The 21,357-nt window shown below is 43.1% G+C and overlaps 1 protein-coding gene across 4 annotated transcripts in view; it reads right to left on the bottom strand.

Moving 5' to 3' along the window:
• The window catches only part of PHF2 (PHD finger protein 2), a 429,233-nt gene that overhangs the window by 134,577 nt on the left and 273,299 nt on the right, over nucleotides 1–21,357 (bottom strand). For 3 of the 4 annotated variants that reach the window (XM_077452101.1, XM_077452100.1, XM_077452098.1), the window contains exons 3-4: nucleotides 14,843–14,957; nucleotides 10,036–10,125 (exon numbers count right to left, since the gene is read on the bottom strand). In XM_077452101.1, the coding sequence (XP_077308227.1) occupies nucleotides 10,036–10,125; nucleotides 14,843–14,957 (205 nt within the window). The remainder of the gene's footprint in view (nucleotides 1–10,035; nucleotides 10,126–14,842; nucleotides 14,958–21,357) is intronic. The other variant, XM_077452099.1, reaches the window with a different exon arrangement.

The raw sequence follows: 21,357 nt of genomic DNA, 5'->3' as shown, positions 1-21,357 counted from the left end.
ACAACCTGGAAGCTCATTGGTTTCTATGCAGAAGTGAGTCTGATTTTGCACTTTCCGGCTTTAGTAAATAAACCCCAATGTGTACTTAAAAGTGGGGTATGCCTGTAGTTACTGACCAATCACATTCTTCTTTGCAGACGTGAGACGTTTCACGCTGGCTCCAAAGGCTTCTCCTCCCCTTCACAACAGGGAAACAGGAAACATCCCAGGGACTCCATTGATCGGTGCACGGCGCGCACTTTTAATGTGAGCACATTACAACAAACTGCTTGATGGGTCAGAATCACCCAAATCCACAGTTGCGATCGTGGCGGGCGGAGAATCACGATAACGATTCTCTGCAATTAATCACGCAGCTCTACTGCAAGTCATACACAAACTCTTCAGCCTGACTGTAGTCACAAACGGGCAGATTATTACAGAGAAAGACCTCATTTACACTTGCAGTTGGTGGTCCGTGTTCCCCAAATGCTCCCCCTTAAGCTGCAAAGGCAGTGGACGGGGGTGTACATGTGTCGGCCATCGTGCTTTCCATCACAATGCAGAAAAATTTCCACTGACGCACAAGCTAACGCCACTACCTGTAAAATGCCATCTGGAGAATGATCCACCATGGATTGCTCTTCAGAGGGCACCATAAGTGTAAATGGGCCCTCTGAAGTGTGGATACCCTCCAAACCTGGAAGTACAGGGTATTTTCTTAGGCTTCCTTAGCTGAACAGAGTGGTGGAAAAGCAAAATTAAAGAGGTTGTAAAGTCAAAATGTTTTTTACCTTAACGCATTCCTTGCATTAAGGTAAAAAATATTTAGGTATCAGCATCTCCCCCTTTACTAACTTGAGCCCTCATTCAATACAGCCGTGAACGTCTGCAGCTCTTCTCTCCCCACACTTCCAGGTCTCGCTGGCTTAACTAGGGCACCGGGAGCCATTGTCTCTCAGTCCTTTCAATCAAAGACAGTGCCGAGGGAGCAGGGGGCGGGGTTGAGTCCATGGACACAGCAGAGGGACTCAGGTGCGAGCACGCAAGAGCGCCCCCATGGGAAGTGGCTTCCAATGGGGGCACTGGCCAGAGAGGAGGGTCCAGGAGCACCAGCTGGGGACCAGAAAAGAGGAGGTTCCCATCCGTTCTGCGCGATTCCATTACAGAGAGTAGGTAATTATAGACATGTTTGTTATTTTTTTCATTTTTATTTTTAATTTAACTTTACGTCTCCTTTAAAGTGATTGCAAAGGCTTAAGGTTTTTTACCTTCATGCATTCTATGCATGAAGGTAAAAAACCTTCAATGTGCAGCTCCCCCTAATATTTCCCATTCAGCAATGTGCACGAGACCCGAGGGAGATGGAGCAGCAGGAGCCATTGGCTCCCACTGCTGTCAATTACAGCCAGTAAGGCGCGAGACTGAGCTATGCTCTCTGTGTCTTAGGCCCCTTTCCCACAGACGATCTGTTCAGGTCCGCCTGTCAGTTTTTTAGGCAGACCTGAACGGACACTCCATAGAGGTCTATGGAGGGACGAATGTCAGAGGTGACATGTCCGCTGACATCCGACCCGCTCCGATCCAAAAAAGTGTGACAGAGGAAAAACCTATTTTTCCATACGTCTGCGGATCGGGTGACAACGGACTCTATGGTCCGTCTTCATCCGATCCCCCATAGTGGAGAGCGGTACTCTGACAGGTCCGTCCCTGCTCAGTGTGCATAGACAGACCTGTCATCTTCCTGCTCAGCAGGGATCGACGGAGCGATCCCCCGCTGAGCAGAGCTGGCTCCGTACACAGACACTTCCGTGTGAAGGAGCCCTTTGGCCCCTTTCACACGGACGATCCGTTCAGATCCACCTGTCAGTTTTTAAGGCAGACCTGAATGGATGCTCCACAGAGCTCTATGGAGCGTCGGATGTCAGCGGTGACATGTCCGCTGACATCCGAGCAGCTCCGATCCGAAAAAGTGTAACGGAGGAAAAAGCTATTTTTTCGTCCGTCATCAGGTCGGATCGGGTGACGACGGACACTGCGGTCCGTCATCACCTGATCTACCATAGGGGAGAGCGGCGCTCTGACAGGTCCGTCCCTGCACAGTGTGCAGAGACAGACCTGTCATCTTCCTGCTCAGCGGGGATCACTCCGGCGATCCCCGCTGAGCAAGTGGATATCCACGGGCCGGATCAGCACTGATCCGCCCCGTGTGAAAGTTTCCTGTAAGCCGCAGCCAATTTGCATAGGTGTGAGCCAAGCCTTATGGACGCAGAGACCCAGCTGGGGAGCGAGCATGCACAAGTGCCCGAACAGCAAGCGATTTGCTATGGAGGCACTCGGCAAGGGGGAGGGGCCCAGAATGCTAGTAGGGGACCCTAGAAGAGAAGGATCAGGGCTGCTCTGTGCAAAACCACTGCACAGAGCAGGTAAGTATGTTTGTTATTTTTTTTAAATACAATTTTTTCCTTTACGTGTTTTCCGAAAAAAGGTGAACACCCTACACCAGTGATGGTGAATCTTGGCGCCCCAGATGTTTTGGAACTACATTTCCCATGAAGCTCATGCACTCTGCAGTGTAGTTGAGCATCATGGGAAATGTAGTTTCAAAACATCTGGGGTGCCAAGGTTTGCCATCACTGTCCTACATTTTCTCCACTGTACTTACCCTCCATGGGTGATGAGCTGTCAGTGCCTACACAGTCAGGTTAGCAGTCCTGGGACTTGAAATCCCTTCTCTTCCTCCCTTCTTTCCTTAGGACACCGCATGGATCAGAGCAATTCTGATTACTCAGCACCGGCACATGACCACTTTTACCAATCTTCTGAACTTGAAAGAGCCTTGCAGCAGATCTGCACTTGCACAGCACAATTAGGACGGTACAGGAAATGATGGGCATCTAGTGTGTGTGCGGACTAAACACAAAGTCCCATACCTTCCTAATCAAGTCATGTTCGGGTATGTGTGTGGGCACACATGCAGATGTGCCCAAGGTCTTTGACAGGTACTGAAGATCAGCACATCTGCACATGCGTGGTTCTGGAAAAACAAACCTTGCCTAGGCTAAAAAGGAGTAAGTTGCTACCCTGCAGGACTGTTTTATGTGGCACAGCTGTGTAAATCTCAGGACTGGATGAGCAAAAATAAAAATCTGACGAGTTGCTCTCATATAAGCATTTGATTTAGCGGTTTGCCTGAAGTTCAGATTTTTCAGGACATGGCCTATTAGTAACTTGACTGCCAGGAGGCCCAGTGCTAATGCTCCAACCTTAACTGCCCTGGTGAGCATGTTAGCATTCATCAGTTCACACACATCACAGCAAAGTTTTCTCTGGTAGTTCACTGTCCAAAATCTTCCTCGCTGTCTGAGCCAAACATTGGAATCAATAGCTTTCCAGTTGGGCAGGCAGACGAGAGCAGAGAAACTTCACTTTTGTAAGAGCATGCCAAAGCCTCCCTGCCAGGAAGACATCTGTGGTCAGATGGCGGCTCTTCACAATCCCCATGCAACACTCTGAAACCCGCACAGAGAAGCCACTGGTTGAATGAGGGTTTAATCTCATCAAGTAGACAGTTATTCACCGCCGACACGTTCCTGCAGAAATAAGGAGATTAATAAACGCAGGTGTCGGAACGAGGAACCAACAGGGTCATCTCCTCTATCAAAGATGCATGAAAGAGCTTATGAACATTATACCGGGAGCTATGAGAAATTAGACTCACAATAGAGCTCCTGTTCACTTTGTGAAAATGATTATGTGAAATCCTAAAAAAATGGTTACTTTAAAATGAACATCAGAAATTTCAGTACCTATACATTAAGAACTTTATTTTTATTTAGTTTTTTTACTTATATTATGAAATGGTTGAACAAATCAGGTAATACAATTAAAGCATTATTTTTTTCATTTTGGATAGAGTAAGGGAGGGTTATAACCCCTGTCAGGTTTATTTTTGCCATCTGTGTCCCATTGGGGAGATCTCCCTTTACTTCCTGTCCCATAGCCAAACAGGAAGTGAGAGAAGATCTCTGCAAAAGTGAGAGAATTTCTGGTTGTCACCTGAACTGGTGTGCCCATTGGAAGATTTCTCCTGTACTCCTGTTCTGGTAAAACCCCCAAATTTGGGGTTGTTTTTCCTCTTATGCCCCATACACACGATCAGACTTTCCAACAACAAAACCGTGGATTTTCGTTCAAAGGATGTTGGCTCCAACTTGTCTTGCATACACACGGTCACACAAATGTTGGCCAACAATTGCGAACGTGGGAACGTGGTGACATACAAGACGTACGACGAGCCGAGAAAAGAGAAGTTCAATAGCCAGTGCGGCTCCTTCTGCTTGATTCTGAGCATGCGTGAACTTTTGTGCGTCGGACTTGTGTACACACATTCGGAAATTCCGACAAAAAAGTTTTGTTGGTGGAAAATTTGAGAACCTGCTATCAAATATTTGTTGGCGGAAAGTCCAACAACAAATGTTCAATGGAGCATACACACGGTCTGACTTTCAGCCAACAAGCTCACATCCAACATTTGTTGTCGGAAAATCCGATCGTGTGTACGGGACATTACTCTCGGTGATAATGGTAAACACCCTGGTGGGTTACAGACAGCAATAGAAAACCAACAGGTGACTTAATCCCTCTCCACTCCATCCAAAACGTAAAAAAAAAAGTTTCCTCTGTTTTTCAAAAATGGGAAAAAGTTTAATATTTTTCGTGTTGCAACATAGCACTACCTGCTTTCTGGTCTAGACCAGGCCGCACTGCCTCCTGGGATTGCCATGTCACCCTTTCCCAAGAGGCAGCGAGTTACCATGGGTGGATCTGCACACGGGGGGGGTTATTTCTGCACATGTGTACAGAAGACACAGTTATTACAGTGCCCATGTACCGGAATAGTGTGAAACTTGTGCTCATCTACAGAAATCCCCTGTGCATGCTCAGGTCCGCCGCTGGACTCTTCCAGGTCCTAAATATCTGGCAGAGACTGGTGGCTAATCTGCACAAGCACGGGGGGGAGGGGGGTTCTTACAATGGCTGCCCTGAAGAGGGGAGGGATTGATGCAGTGGTGAGGTTCCGCTTTAAATACATCTAATGTCGCGTACACACAAGCGGAATGTCCAACAGAAAAAGTCAGACGGAAGCTTTTCATTGTATATTCCGATCGTGTGTATGCCTCATCTGACTTTTTTTTTTTCAAAAATTCTGAGGGACCTAGAAATAGAACATGTTTTAAATATTTCCGACGGAACCAATTCCAGTTGGGAAAACCGCTTGTCTGTATGCTGTTCCGATGGATCAAAAACAACGCATGCTCTGAAGCAAGTACGAGACGGAAGCTATTGGCTACTGGCTATTGAACTTCCTTTTTCTTGTCCCATCGTACGTGTTGTACGTCACCACATTCTTGAAGATCGGACTTTGGTGTGATCATGTGTACGCAAGACAGTTTCAGCGGAACTCCGTCGGAAATACCTTCAGAGTTTATTCAGACGGGAAAACCGGTCATGTGTACGTGGCATAACAGCACTTTTTTGGATAGGATAAAAAAAGGGGATAGAACAGTTAGGTTTTAATTGCTGCCTATGTCTCCCACCAGGGAGATTTATGCCTTTTCCATTTATTCTGATGCACACTGTCACCAGGCCGGAAAGTGAGGGGAAACTTAAAGTGTTACTAAACCCAGGACCCTGCATTCACTATATCTGGTCACCCACAGTACACAGAACATGGAAAAGCAATTACTTAGTAAATGTAAACTGCAAAATACCTTTTCTCATCAGCAGTATAAAGCAATCTTGTGACTTCTATCAGTGTCCGGTTAAAGCTTGTAGGAGTTTTCCTTCTTCTCTAACTGTCCTATGAGGCTGCAGAAACCCCCACCCTCCGTCTGGACAGTGCTGATCACATGTACCCTCCCAAGTAAAAAAAAGGCTCTGGTCTATCACGAGATAGTTTGGGGACGGTGGAAGAAGGGTAGGATCAGAGAAGACAGGATCAAACAGACTTTTTACACAATGCCCAGGATTAGCCCCTTAGGTTCCACAGTGGGGATAACAAGCATGCTTTACTGCATATACAGACTGATTTTACTGCTGTGAATTTAGTAGCACTTTAACATATGAGTTGTCACTGGGTCTGGAATACAGAGGACAACTAAGAAAGAATTTCCCTAACTTTAGAAAAATCCTCTCTCGATTTCTGTTTTGTTTCTGAGATAGAAATAAAAGACAAATCTTCCTAATGGGACACAAAGAAAAAAAAAAAAAAAAACTTTCAGGGATTTTATACAGTTCTTCTGGATAGGTGGGGTCCTTAAAAAGCATAAAGCAAGCTGTGGCATCCTTTACAACCGATAAGTCATCAGCTGTCAGCCACGTTCCCTGCTGACAGCTGAATGTAAAAAAAGAAATTGCCTGCAATAAAAAAATCGGCATTGGGGTCCCCTCCCAATCCATACCAAGCCCTGCCCTTTGGATCTGGTATGGATTTTTAGGGAAACCCCAGGCCAAAATGTAAAAATAAAAAATGGAGTGGGCCCCCCCCAAAAATAAAATCCATACCAGACCCTTATCTGAGCATGCAGCCCGGAAGGTCAGGAAAGGAATAGGGACTAGTGAGCTCCCCCCCCCCCCCCCCTCCATACCAGGCCACAGGCCCTCAACATGCCTCCCCCCGCCAAAGCACCATGACCTCATGTTTATGGGGACTTGGTCCACTTCCCCACAACCCTGGCCCGGTGCTTGTGGAGGGCTGCGGGAAGGGGGCTTATCGGAATCTGGAAGCTCCCGTTAACAAGGGGTCCCCAAGATCCTGCCCCCTCCCCCCCCATGTGAATGAGTAGGGAGTACATAGTACCCCTACTCATTTAGCAAAAAAAGATGTAGTGTACAAAATGACAATGGAAGTAAAAAAAAAAAAAAAACGCACCGGCCGAAAAACACATAGATGTGAACCTGTACCATAGGAAACCATGTAAATGGACTGTAGTGCTTTTGTGCAAACTGTAAAACGCACTAAAAAATGCATAAATGTAAAGCTAGTGTGATTGTTTATTAAAGTTTTTTTTTTTTAAATGGGGTAGGCTTAGAACCTCTGCCAATATAGGAGAAGGAACTTTGCTATACCTACATTACTTCTGGTCCTGTAATCAATTTCTGGGGAATCCTTTTAAAGACAGCAAAAACATATTCATATTTTTACGGTCAAGTTATTCCAGATTTGTATGTATTTTTTCTGTCTTCCTGCAGTGATCTCATCAGGCCCTAAGTCCCGAAACCAATCCTCTAATACATCTTTTGTAGCACCAGATCATTTATAATGGTGATTTATTGTCAGCCGATATGACAACCAGCAATAGATGGCTATTATGAGTGATAGATTGTTACAGACAGAAAATATAGAGAAAACATAATTAAACAAAAAACGAAAACGATGCGCCCTTTGATGATCTCATTTAAAGTAGACTTGTCGCATGAAAGATTTTTAAATAATCAAGTAGACAAGTGTAAAATAAGTCATTCTCTACTGTATGTTTACTGAACGTGTGCTGTTTTATAGATCTATTAGATTGCTTTTCAGAGTTCACACACTGTATGTAATTATTCCAACTCTACGTCGAATTGCTTCTTACCAAATTGTTAGCATTGCTGCTGGTGTAACGGCACACTGCTATTAATGGCTATGATCCCACAATTACATTTCATTACAGTAATGCACAGGAAAGTGTAATTTCAGCAGCAACCATTACACAGAAAGTTCTACAAACCAGAAAGGCAAAAAAAAAAAAAAAAAACAAGTAGGTCAGCAAAAGCGCACAGAGCTATGAATAAAAGTGAAATCCGTGGAGTTATTAGACTAGGTTCACAGACCAAAAATCTACGTGCTTAAAAGCCAACCATGGATTTTTCCTTTCCTGCCCTTTAGGATGACTGTCTTGTGAAATCTCTCTCTTCTTTCAATCAACTGGTTAGCTTTAGAATCACATAATAACCAGATTGGCTGTCACAGGCACACAACGTACCCTTAGGCTGGTGGAAGAGAGGCTAAAAAAAAAAACGTTTGTCCACTCTGCATCTATAACGGATGACTAAATGAGTAGAGCAGTCGCTGTTGTCAACTAGTAGTCCAAAATGTAGGTATATGTGGTCCCAAGGTGGATGAACTATAAATCCATGGTACGCTGTTCTTCCAATAAAAAAAATCCAGGAACGGTGTGTAGGGATGGCAACAATGAAGACCCTGTTGGATTGGTGTAACAAAATGAGATGGAGGAGCTGGACTTGATGATTAGCCTTCCTCAAATGCAGGTTGGTAGTGGTCAATATCAAATGGATCTAAGCCGCTCAAAAAATGTGAAGTGGGGGAATTGTCTCACAGAGCCAACACACCCAAATCGGGAAATGTACATGAAGAGGAGAAACAGAGGGGCCAATTTACTAAAGGCAATTAGACTGTGCACTTTGCAGTTGCTCCAGAGCTTACTAAATGGGGTAAACCTTCACTTTGCAAAGAGTACCCAATCACGTGCAAGGGAAAAAAAACAAACATTTTTGCTTGGACGTCAACAGAGCTTCTGCTTATTTACTAATCTCTGGAGCAACTGCACTTGCAACAGCCTTTTTGCCTTTAGTAAATCAATTTCTCAGTCCATAAAAGCTTTATCCTTGAACACAAGGTCACCACTGATAGAAAAACTATAGTTAACATGTTTCCAGGGGTGGAAATGCCCTTTATTGAGGTTGAGGTTTGTTTGCTAAAATTTCTGATGTGGACAATATCAAAATCTCCCAAAAGAAGATCTTAGAATAGAAGCATGCAAGGCTCATTGGGTATATGATTGCTTTTCCGGGAAGCATGTCCTGCATGCTTTCAGTCTACGACAGTCAACTCCTGTCCTCAGGACTAAAGATTGGTTTGGGCGTGTTCAAAATCCCACACGCCCGATACCGCCAGGAAGCCGCCACCACACACGGCTAATTACAGGCAGTGAGACCTTTCCCCGATCTGTGCAGCGGCTAACTGGGAAATGTCTCACTGCCTGTGATTAGCCGCGTGCAGTGTCAGCTTCCTGGCGGGATTGGGTACGTGGGATTTCGAACACGATCAAGCCCATCTCTACTCAGGACCACCTAACAAGCCAGGTTTGCAAGATAACTAAAATACATCACAGGTGATATAATTTTCTGCTTAGTGATTGCAGTATTCTAGTCTGTATCTCCCCAAGGTAATACTCAAAATCTGGCCTGTTAGTGGGTCCCGAGAACAGGAGTTGAGAACCACTGGTCTAAGATAATCTTTTAGAAGAATTTGTTTTTTGAGTCTGAAAGCATGTACGGTGCTGAACAGGCTGGACAGCTTTCTATACACATATGTGTTTGTTGGGTGTAAGGCCATTCACCCAGAGGAACATAGGCCGTACATATTAACTTGACACTGAAGAACACATGTAGGCATTCATGATGGGCTAGGTACCAAGAAAACCTAGATGTTCATGTAAAAAAACAGCAACCACCTGTCATGGTTGCTTGTTCTGATCCATCCCCACCATCAACAATGTCTTACTACTGGTCAGTGATGGGCTAATAGCAAAGCATGGGAGTGGGCAGGCATGACCCAGTGACCATGGGCAATGGTCACTGGATATACCTGCAGCTGTCAGCATTTCATGCAACTAGGGCTGAATCCTGGGTCTTTCTGACTGGCCAATGCCCCTGCACTCTCAGGTACCATTAAAGCTTGCCCACACCATCTTGAACAATCCCACCAGAATGGGAGGCAGGCCATTATAGTAATCGGCCGATAGGAATGCAAGGGAAGGCAGAAGAGGTGCCTCTAGATGTAATAAGGCTAACCAGTTCCTGGCTGCATTAGTTTTCTTTTTTTCCAGCCAAAAACATTTTCAACAAGAACATAAAATACCCGTCCTTGTCACTTCCAGTGAGCTAAGCTGAAAACACAAACATTCTTTTATTTTTTTTAAACTACATATTGCAATATTATATACTCTAAAAATACTTTCAATTAGCATTAAAGCTGACGTCAATCCTTACTCTCTTGCGAAGCTAGAATCACCATTAGAATCTTCATCAATAGCATCTGACACTTCCGGGTGTATCTCATCTCTGCGACTCGACGCACTCCTACAGTTTTGGAGAGACATACTAGTGATGTAGAGGCTAAAGGGGGCATATGTAGAAGATGCAGACATAGGTAACAGCCAGAAGTGTTGAATGCTAAAAGTTTTACTGCCACTTCCAACTTATACCTTCATGATAATAGTAAGTATTTCTCTACTGTATATTACATTTCTCTATTCAAAGTCTTTGTAGGCATAAAGAATTTTTCATCATATGTTCAGTCTTAACTTTCCTGGTTTGTGATTAATTCAGTCACCCTGTAACATTACTTGATAACAAAATTCTTACCTGAAAAAAAAAGTCATTTTCCTTGTATTTTGGCATTTTGGAAATGTGCAATGTAGACCAGTAAATAATGAGTTACAGAGTAATTTGTTTCCTCTTTCTTCTGGCTTAGCATAATAGACGGAGCAATGTAAATCATGACATAACCCTGGAGAGCAATCAGTTTGCTTTCATTCTGTGTTACCAAGTTAATTATATTTATTGTGTATTCGAGTGTTAGGAGCTTGCTATGTGTAGTGATGGTGTAAAACATGTAGCTTGATACTATACCCATCAAACAATAATGATATAGTGCTTTTCAAATAGGATTGTATATACTATACAGGAAATGTGTGACAGAACCTAAGTAGGATTTTTTATGCAATAATTCTTAAAGTTCAATGCCAGGCAAAACGCTAAATTCACAGGATAAATACATATCTCGAAGCTCTTTTACCTGCTAAATGATTTGAATATCTGTCCATTCCGTTATAAAATGAACCCAGGTCTGTCACATAACACAGTACTATCTGGCAGAGAAGGAGACCTGAATTTTTATTTTGCAGTTAAAGTGGAAGTAAACCCTCCTATCGTTTTCAGCCAAGGAAGCTGCCATCTTGGCCTCCGTTTAATCTTTAACTGCCATAAAGCTGCACATGTCATCAGTTGTGACACCAGCCATTGGAGAGTTTGACAGTTTGGTTGAGAGTACAACCAATGTGACAGTTAGCATTTCCGGCATGCCGGGAATGTAACTGTTTTTTCAAACTGTTAGATCGATGGGTTTACTTCCGCTTTAAATAACACTTACAGCCAGGGATAGCTTGGTCCCCAACATTGGAATGTCCAGAGACAGGACTTACTTGTCCCACACAATGTTGAATTGCTGATGTCTAATGTAAAGATGGGTAATGGCAACTGCCTCAAAGGAGGCTACCATCAGCCCCAAGACTTTTATGCAGAAGAAGAGAGTGGGAAAGCTTTTGGACTTAAGAATTTGAACATGAGACTAAAGAATCTGAAGTTTCTCATATGAGGCATATGAGACATGCCGAAGAGCAGACCAGATACTCTAAGCGATGTGTCAATTGCAGTTATGATTTCTGAATGCTCAGGATTCACCCAAACCTCTGTAACTTTTGGTCTGGACAGTTATAAATACATTGTCCGACGAATCCCTCGAGGACTGTTCCCTAAACAGGAGCTTGCTAAGTATCTCATAATGGGGATGCCACAAGAAGGCAACAGGGCTAGTATTAAAGACAGCCCCTTGGTGAACAGAGGAGAGGCCAAATGCAGGACCACGGACTGGAAGTATAGGGGACCTGCAGAAAAGCATAGAATTAGTTGATGCCCTGGAAAGATGGGCACATATAAGCATCTTTGATGTCCACAGAAGCAAGAAAGTCTCCCCAGTGGAGGATGTGATGACAGATTTGGTGGATTCAATTCAGAATTGCTGGACTTGAATATAAACATTTAGAGCCTTGAGATTCTAGCAGACAGAATACCCTCTTTTGGTTTGGGAACAGTAATCAGGCTAGAGTGAAATCCCTGGAATAGTTCTATCACAGGGACTAAGGGAAATACAATCTTAATCCAGAAGACCCGAACAAAGAAAGAAAAATAATTTTAAGTCAAAAGCTCTGTAATAACTACATTAAATAAGCTTTTACAAATTATAATGTGTATCTGAGTTCAGCAAAATATGAAAATTTTGCTCACCAGTGTGAGATCAGAGTCATCCTCTGAACCAATATTTTCCACTTAGTAGGGATGCACCGATACCTGCTTTTTAAGAGTGAGGGCTGATTTTTACTTTTACTCAAGTACTCGCCGATACCAATTAGCGATACCGTGCAGCGAGGTGCGATGCGAGCCCATACAATATAAATGGGCTCAAATAACCCTAGAAAGAACTGTATGTGATTTGAACAAGAATGCAGTGCAATTCCTGTCCAAATCACATGCCATTTCCTGCACCATTACGGTGTGAACCCGGGCTCTGCCTGGGTTTACACAGGAGTGGTGCTGCAAAAGTAAAGAAGTCACATGGGGGCATGGCTCGCTGATGGCAGACTGAGCTGTTTCTGAATGCTGCTCTGTCATCAATCGGCTCTCACAGCCTCTCAGCAGACTCCACAGATCTCCCCAAGCAGCATGATGTAGAAGAAAAAAAATCAGCAAAGCCAGCTGGCACTCTTCCCTGTTCTTCCTCCAGTGGCATCAGTGCCCTTTTCGCTCCTAATCGGCACTCGGTCTCTGCAGACGGGGCTGACATGTAGGTTTACCTCTCACCGCACTGTACATTGCCCGGCAGACACCTTTTGTGCTGAGCCCTCTACAACCTCCAGAACGCCACAAGACAGTGTCTGTCCCTCTGTTTCTTTGTCGTCTTCCAGCTTTCTCAGCACAGAGATCTCAATCCTCCATGGGGGTTTCTATACCACCACTCTCTGTTCCCTCTTAACTCCAGCCTGATACATGCACCACGACTCCCTCCTCTCCCTCAATTGCCTCCTCTCCTCACAGCCTGGGTTCAAACAGGAGCGGTGTGGGAAACCGCATTTGATTTGGACAGGACTCGCACCGCATTCCTGATCAAATCACATGTGATTATTTGCAGTGCAATTTGAGCCCATACATTTTGTATGGGCTCAAATTGCACCACACCCCAGGTATTGGTTTTGATATTGGAGCATTTGCACAAGTTAAAGTACTCATGCAAATGCCTAGTATCAGTGCAAAGCTATCACTAAGGATAACTATCCTTACAATCAAGCCAGTAATGGTGAAATACATCAAATAGGGGAGGTCTCTGGGCAGGGAGGACATGGATGCAATTGTATTATTGATTGCTAAATATAAAGCTTTTGCATGATGCAGATATTGGTGTGTGGCTTTTATTCATCGATGTCCATGGAGGTTTGGCACAGATGGGGTTCAGCCAGCACCCTGACATCCACAGTAAGTGAGAAAGGTGCAGGTCTGAAGCGGTGTTGCATGTTTGGGATGTTTGATCTACAATATTCTCCACTAGCTAAACCTCCATAGTTAAACCGATTATACTTTAAATAAATCCTGCAAAAATAAAGGGCATTGTGTGTTCCCTGGTTCCAAGCCTTCCTCTGAGCTCACTACAGTCCCCCCAAACACAATTGAATAAGAGAGGGAAGAAACAGAACTCAGTCATTTGATAAGAGGATGCACAATTGCAAGGATGCGATGGATGTGGTAAAACCTGCACAGATTTTACAGACTCAAAACGAACATTAGAAATAAACTGATTTGGCAATCTGACTTCACAACAGTTACAGTATTGTCCTGGATAGCAATGGCCAAAGAAAGCCTATTTTTCCATACCAATACAAACGTCAAAACAGGGAAAAAATCAAAAAAGCAAGCAAGGGCAATAGACCAACTCATTCACTCGAGTCATTAACTGTATCTGAAGCTTAATGCCCGTCAAATTATTTTTTTTATTTATTAGTAGGGAAGGGTTAAATTGACTGTCTATTTTTTTTTTTTTTTAAATGTTCACCCACTTCTATTCTCTGTGACACAAGAAAAGAAATTAGAGAAAAAGTTGTCACCAAGAAAGCAATTCTTAGACAGAAATACTAACTTTAACAAAGTTTTATCCTTTTCCTTTCCTCACACCATTAAAAAAATGTTTTTCTTTTTTCTGTGCTCCTCCTTGCTGGAGAGAATTTCCATCACTTGCAGTCCAAACAGAAAGCTAACTCTCCACAATAGGGGTACACATGATACAACCTAAGTCAACAACCCTTCCCCCACCTAAAAAAAAAAAAGAAACGTTTTTGGTTGGTGATGAACATTAAATGGATAAGTTAAATATGAACTCAATCTTCTATTCGATCTTTTATTACTTGTGGACTATTGCACACAGATTCAGTTGAGTTCCATGATAATCTACAACCGTCACTATAGGGACACTGGTGGTAAAGATTAGGGTTGGAAGGGGATGGGGCAGTTTCTCATAGCTGGAGTCCCTCAGAGATATAATACAAGAAGACGGTATCCCACCATCATGAACCCAAAACAATTCTGGGTATATTTATGATCACAATACTGTTGTCTAGGCCAGCCTTTCTCGACCTTTTTAGCTTGGAGGAACCATTCAAATAATGTTCAAGTTTTGGGGTACACCTAATATATTCCCTTATACTCACAGTCAATGGGAAGAATGTCCCTCTTAGAGTGGTGGCAATATGCCACCCTTACAGATAACTATAAAACTGGTATCATACTGCTGGCTCTGCAAAGTGTTGCTGGCCCCAGAACTATGCAGCCATCATCAAACAGGAGGTCAATCAGCCACAGCTCAACAAACCTCTAGCAACTTCTGGAGAACCCTGGTTAAAGAATTACTGGCCTAGACAATATTTTATGCATAAAATCATATTAGTACGTTGGAAGATTTTCAGAACATTACCTTGGGAAAGTTCGACTCCGGAGTTCCTTAATGAAGACTTGACTGCCATTTTGAACTGGCTTGACTTCTGTTGCTTGTCCTGTGTCATGTTTGTGCCAATTTCTTTTCTTTTTCACTACAAAACATAAAGCACAAGAATTATTCTAATAAATTAATTTTATTAAACAGGAAGGTGGTCACTAATATTTTAGGTAAGCATAAAGTTATTTTTTGAAAGCAACTATTGTACATTGTATCATTGAGGTGGAACTGAGGTTGAAAGCTGCTGCATGCATCTGGACTGTTTACAAAGGGAATTGTCAGGGCTGGGCTTAGCCCTTTCTTCTCTGAGCTGGCTGCTCAGCTGTTGGCTAATTGCCAGCTCCTATCTCTCCACAGTTACTCAGCTGTTGATACCCTGCTCGTCAGTCCTGGCTTCTTAAGCCGTCCAGCCCAGAGGATCTCTGCCTTCGCCTTGGTCAACATAACAGAAACTATATCCTGCAATCCTGTTCAAGTCTTGCTTTGCTGACACCCCTTCTGGCTCCAGATCCTGCTTGCTGTTCCACTATATTGGTCCCCGACTTCTGGTTTGGCTGACTATCCATTCCGGTTACTGAACTTTGGCTATTTTTTGACTATGTTTGTTCTTTTTACTTTTATTATTAAACAAGTGTGATTTAACTGTACTTCTGTCTCGGCCCTGATTTCATGATTTCTGACAGGAACACAGTTAGGGCTGATCCATTACTATTTCTGGGAGGTGGTGAAGATGTCAAGAGGGCTCAGCTAAGCTTTGTATTTCCTTGTATAAAACTGTATAGAAAATGCCAAAAAAGAACAAGCCTATGTGTCAACACAGCAACCAATCAGGTTACTTATTTTCCCCCAACATGCACTAGAACAACAAATGCTTTAATATGATAGGGTGCCATAGATAACATAGCACAATTTTGTTAAAGGATCTCGAAACCTAAGAATAAAAATTTAGTAAATTAAGCATGTTGCAGCTTACCAGTCCTCAGATGTGATGGTTGCATTACATTTCTTTTTCAGGCTAAGTGCATTTTCTTCAAGTACAGAGCAATACCTGTTGATCTTGCATGAATTCTAGTGTTCTTGTTTCCTGAGCTGTTATCTCAATCAATGTTTTGGGGTTTACCAGCTATATCTGTGAATTGCCAAACAACTCTTCTCTATGTACTAGAGATGAGGAGAGGAGGAGCTGTTTGTAGTCCAAATCAGAAGAGAGGCCTAGAGTCACAACACTGCTCTTCCACTGTGGACCTTCCGCTCATTGGAACCCTCCCCCCCTCCGGCGCCACAATTGGCACCTTTCAGGGGGGAGGGGGGTGCAGATACCTGTACAGTACAGGTATCTGCACCCACTTCCGGGATAGCTCTCTGCGGAAAGGGGCGTATATTACGCCCCTTTCCGCAAGTGCCCGCCCCTTTCCGCAAGTGCCCCCGCTGCCTGCTGGGAAAACACACAGATCCCAGAGGCAGGGGGGACCGTCCTTATTGCGCAGCGCGGCTCGCGCATGCGCAGTAGGGAACCGGGAAATGAAGCCGAAAGGCTCCATTTCCTGATTCCCATACCCAAGATGGCGGCGGCAGCACCCGAGAGACGATCTACAGATCGGCTTCGGGTGCCGACATCGCGGGCGCGCTGGACAGGTAAGTGTCACTATTTTAAAAGTCAGCAGCTACAGTATTTGTAGCTGCTGGCTTTAAAAAAAAAAAAAAACGTCCCGGCGGACTCCCGCTTTAAATACAACTAGTAGACATTGTCAATGCATGTAAAAATAATAAAAGAACTGAAAGAAAGATAACAAATGCAGTCACCAGATTCAAGGACTGGTAAGCTGCATTATAATAGACAAGATATACTAGTGTTCACTTAGAATTGACCACAAATTTTCATTTGTTTAATGGCAACTGATAGATAGTGTCGCTTTAAATTGTTCAGAAAAAATAGTCTAATACATGACATAACATTATTTCATATAACTGTTTTATTCATTAAACTTTACATTTATCTGAGAATCCTAGATAAACTATAGCTATGCAAGCCTTTGGCATTTAAGCTGTCATTTTTAAAGATATTCATGGGAAATTAAAAAAAAAAAAAAAACACCCTCTGTAATTCTTCCCAGAGGTGCAACTGGCTTGTAGGGTGTTTTTTTCCTTTGACAGTAATTTGAGGCTCTTCCCCAAAAGAGCTGAATAGTGTTGACATTCATGATTTCTCCAGCTAGTCCATCGACTGTACGCCAGTCTCCAGTTTCTTCACAACAAAGGTTCTGCATAGCTTAGAAATATAATTCGGATAACCATAATTTGCTGTCCTGCTGTATGATGAAAATTACACCAATCAAATGCTCTGCACAGAGAATGAGAGTGGTAGTCCTTCGGCTTCATTTTTTTTGCGCTCTGTGTAAATTTCCCAAATTAACAACACCAAAGTAGGCCCACACATTACGCACTGTATACGCCACCATGCTTCACAGAAAGCATCAAACACTCTTTAACCGCTTGCCAACCGCCTCACGCCACCGCCTCAGCACCCACTGATAATTTTTTGATTGGATTTTTTATTTATTTTTTATATATGTGAAAACCTCAATAAAAGAATAATTTAATTTGAAAAAAGATTTTTTAAAATTTTTTATTGGATGTGTTTTATAGCAGAAAGTAAAAAAAATTTTTTTTTTCAAAACTGTTTGTCTGTTTAATTTTAACTTTATAGCGCAAAAAATAAAGAAACGCAATCAAATACCACCAAAAGAAAGCTCTATTCATGGGGAAAAAAAAAAAGGACATCCATTTTATTTGGGTACAGCCTCGCACAACTGCGCAATTGTCAGTTAAAATAACGCAGTGCCGTATCGCAAAAAAACAGCCTAGTCATGAAGGGGGGTTAAATCTCCCGGAGCTGAAGTGGTTCATTTAAAACAGTATTAAACTATCCAAATTTCCTTTAAAAAATAAAAATAAAATCAGAATACAGGAAGTTCTGGCTTCTTGGGGCACTGTATAGTCTGTATACTGCCTATACTATACTACATTTTTTCAATACAGATACGGAAACTAACACAAGTGTTCCCAGACACTTCTCCTGGAGTCAATAAAATAAACAACTTTGCGTGGACAATATATTTATTTTATGGATGAAGGTACACAGGAAAAGTATTAGCCCTTGTACACGCGGTCGGACATTCCAACAGAAAATGTCCAATCGGACCGTGTTGTCGGATAATCCGACCGTGTGTGGGCTCCATTGAACTGTTTCCTTCAGAATATCCGACCGGCAAAGTTTTAGATCTGGGCTATAAAATTTTCCGACTACATGATCCGATCGGACTTTGTCCGATCGTTTGTGGAGAATTCCGCTCAGACAAAGTGCCACGCATTCTCAGATCAAATTCCTAGACCAAAGCTATTGGCTACTAGCCTGAACGTAGTCCCATCGTAACGAAATAACGTCATCATGTTCTGAACGATCGGATTTTCTGACAACTTTGTCCGACCGTGTGTATGCAACACCAGTTTCGGACAAAATCCGACGGATTTGGTTGTCCCAATGTCCGACCGTGTGTACAAGGGCTTGGAGGTTCCCACCGAGCCAAATTATATCATCTTCTATTGTGCTAAGATGCAGATCAATGCAGTAGAGTCTTGCTGATTAATTATGTCACCTTTCACTTTGTACTTCATCTCAAACAATGGTTATAACAGGAGGAAATACTCAATTTTCCAAACGTTATCACAATGCTGTAACTGTCACTTAATAAAAATCCAAGATAATGTGAGTTTGTAAAAACACTAAATCTCCATTCAAAAATACTTTCTATAAAAATTCAGGAAATATAGATGTAGCCTGAAGAAGTGTTGATTACTGAAAAATATGAAAAAGATATAGGACTTCCAACCCACCTTCTTATTTAAAAATCCTAGCCTACTGTAATATTATCTAAAGTTACTAACCTCATAATCCCCAACATCTGCTCTACAGGCCTCGATCCTCCCTCATTGAAAAGCTCAATCCCCATAACTTTAGTATCCCTCCACTATTCTCCATATCTCATATAAGCTTATTTACACACTTTTATAATATTCGTTGCTAGGTCAGGATCAGCCAAACTGTGTAAAAGAGGTGTTTCAACAAGAGGGATTTGGCTTGGGCTCACAGGCTGTATGCCTACAGATGCCAGTGATGGAAATTTGACAAGGCTAGCCCCTCTATTTCAAATTGTGTCTGTCTGTGGAATACATGCACATTACATTTATCTCCAAACCTTCCTCTATCTCTTTAGAGCAGTTGTCTCTAAACTGCTGCCCAGGCCCACATGCGGCCATTTGCTTGCCTTTATCTGGCCCTTGGGACACTATTCTTCCCATTGATACGAGACACTATTCCAACAGTGGGGCACTATTCCACCCATTGACATCAACAAACGGGACATCATTTCTGCCACTGACACCAACAAAGGAGCACTATTCCTCCCGTTAATACCAAAGAGGCGCTATTTACTCCCACTTACCAGGACATTTTATATTTAAAATTGCTTAAGTACAGAAAAAATATCCATTGACCTGCTTGAAATCCAGTTAGGTCCTAACTTCCAGTTTGGGCTGACTACACATTGCCTCTGCTGGACTGGAATCCCGACCAGTGTTGTCAGTCCTGGCTATTGGCCTACAGAATTCCACTTATTCCCTATTTTTGTTCATCTCCACATACATTCATTTCCTTTCCAGCAAAAGAATGTTGCTGCCTGCCCACACACTGTGTAGGAAAAAGGGCTCTTGGGAGATGTAAATCTGGGGCACATGCCTACGTAGGTAGGAAATTACCTCCAAGCAGTTGCCCCTGCAAGAATTTACCAGACCTGGTGATGATGTTTTTCTCACAATAGGAAAAAGGTAAAAGAAAAAAACTATTGCTGGGATATACTCTAGAGCAGTGGTCATCATCCCTGTCCTCAGGGCCCACTAACAGGCCAGGTTTGCAAGATAACTGAAATACAACACAGGTGATATCATTTGCTGCTCAGTGATTGCATTATTCTAGTCTGCATCTCCCCAAGGCAATACATAAAACCTGGCCTGTTAGTGGGCTCTGAGGACAGGGTTGATGACCACTGCTCTAGATCATATCCCAGCAATAGTTGTTTTCTTTTACCTTTTTCCTATTGTGAGAAAAACATCATCACCGGGTCTGGTAAAATCTTGCAGGGGCAACTGCTTGGAGGTAATTTCCTACCTATGTAGGAAGGAGCAGCGATCTCCAAACTTTCCAAGCAAAGGGTAAGTTTACTGTCTTTCAGACTTTAGGAGGGGCCAGACTGTGGCCACTGGGAGTAGAGATTGTCCTGGTAAGTGGGAGTAAATAGTGCATCTTTGGTATTAACGGGAGGACTAGTGCTCCTTTGTTGGTGTGGCAGAAATTACGTCCCATTGTTGATGTCAATGGGTGGAATAGTGCCCCAATGTTGGAATAGTGTCTCGTATCAATGGGAAGAATAGTGTCCCAAGGGCCAGATAAAGGCAAGCAAATGGCCGCATGTGAGCCTGGGCAGCAGTTTAGAGACGACTGCTCTAAAGAGATAGAGGAAGGTTTGGAGATAAATGTAATATCTGGCCATACATTTTAAAGGAATACATTGGCAACCATGCCCTAGACACTCGTAAAGTCATATCGAACACTCATCCATCTTAACCCACACTCCCACTAGACCTCAAATCACCAACCATCACTGTACATTGCTTATGAGCATAGAACTGTGTGGTAACAGAACTAAAAGTAGGACTTTAGCGAAACTTTTTCCTATTAGTTTTATATAGAGTGGGGAAGGGACAAAAACCTCTATTACTGCACTTTGAAGCCCTGTTGAGAAGTTTTCTCTTCACTTCTTTTCCAAATGACAGCGTTGTCAACAGAAAAAAAGTGAAGGGAAACCTTTAACTAAGACATAGAAAGCATTAAAAATATATATATTTTAAAGCTACACTAAGTTATGGTTGGATTTGCTCTTTACAGTTTGATTACCGTACTTGGCCCTTGCAGCAACATTATCACATGTGATAACTCAGTAGGCCACTCTAGTATATCTTAAGTGCTATCACAGCTTGATGAAAGCTGCTAAACAGGTGATCGAAGCATGCTTAAGGCTGGGTTCACACTGCTGCGGCTAGGAGACCCGGATGTGATTCGCACCGTACTGCAGTGCAAATCACATCCGATCTCTGTGCGATGCGAGTTCAGCCATACAGATAGTATGGCTGAATTCGTATCGCACCAGCCCCAAACTCGCACAGGACCCTTTTTTTGGTCCGCAGCAGAATCGGATCGCATGGGTGTTCACACCATGCGATCCGATTCCTGTCCGAGTTTGCAGATCGCACTGCGATATGTGAACTGATCTGGGGGTGTCATTAACGTTTCACTGACACTCCCAGCAGTTCGCATAGGGCAGTGTGAACTGCCGCCGGGAGGCATGCGATGCGGGAACCTGACGTGGATTTGTGGCGTT

This window comes from Lithobates pipiens, unplaced genomic scaffold, assembly GCF_037356315.1.
Source record: "Lithobates pipiens isolate NorthernLeopardFrog02 unplaced genomic scaffold, aLitPip1_a1.2 Scaffold_23, whole genome shotgun sequence".
NCBI classification, from domain to species: Eukaryota; Metazoa; Chordata; class Amphibia; order Anura; family Ranidae; genus Lithobates; species Lithobates pipiens.
The sequence above is the reverse complement of the archived record's forward strand: the minus strand, read 5'-3'. Positions and strand labels throughout refer to the sequence as shown.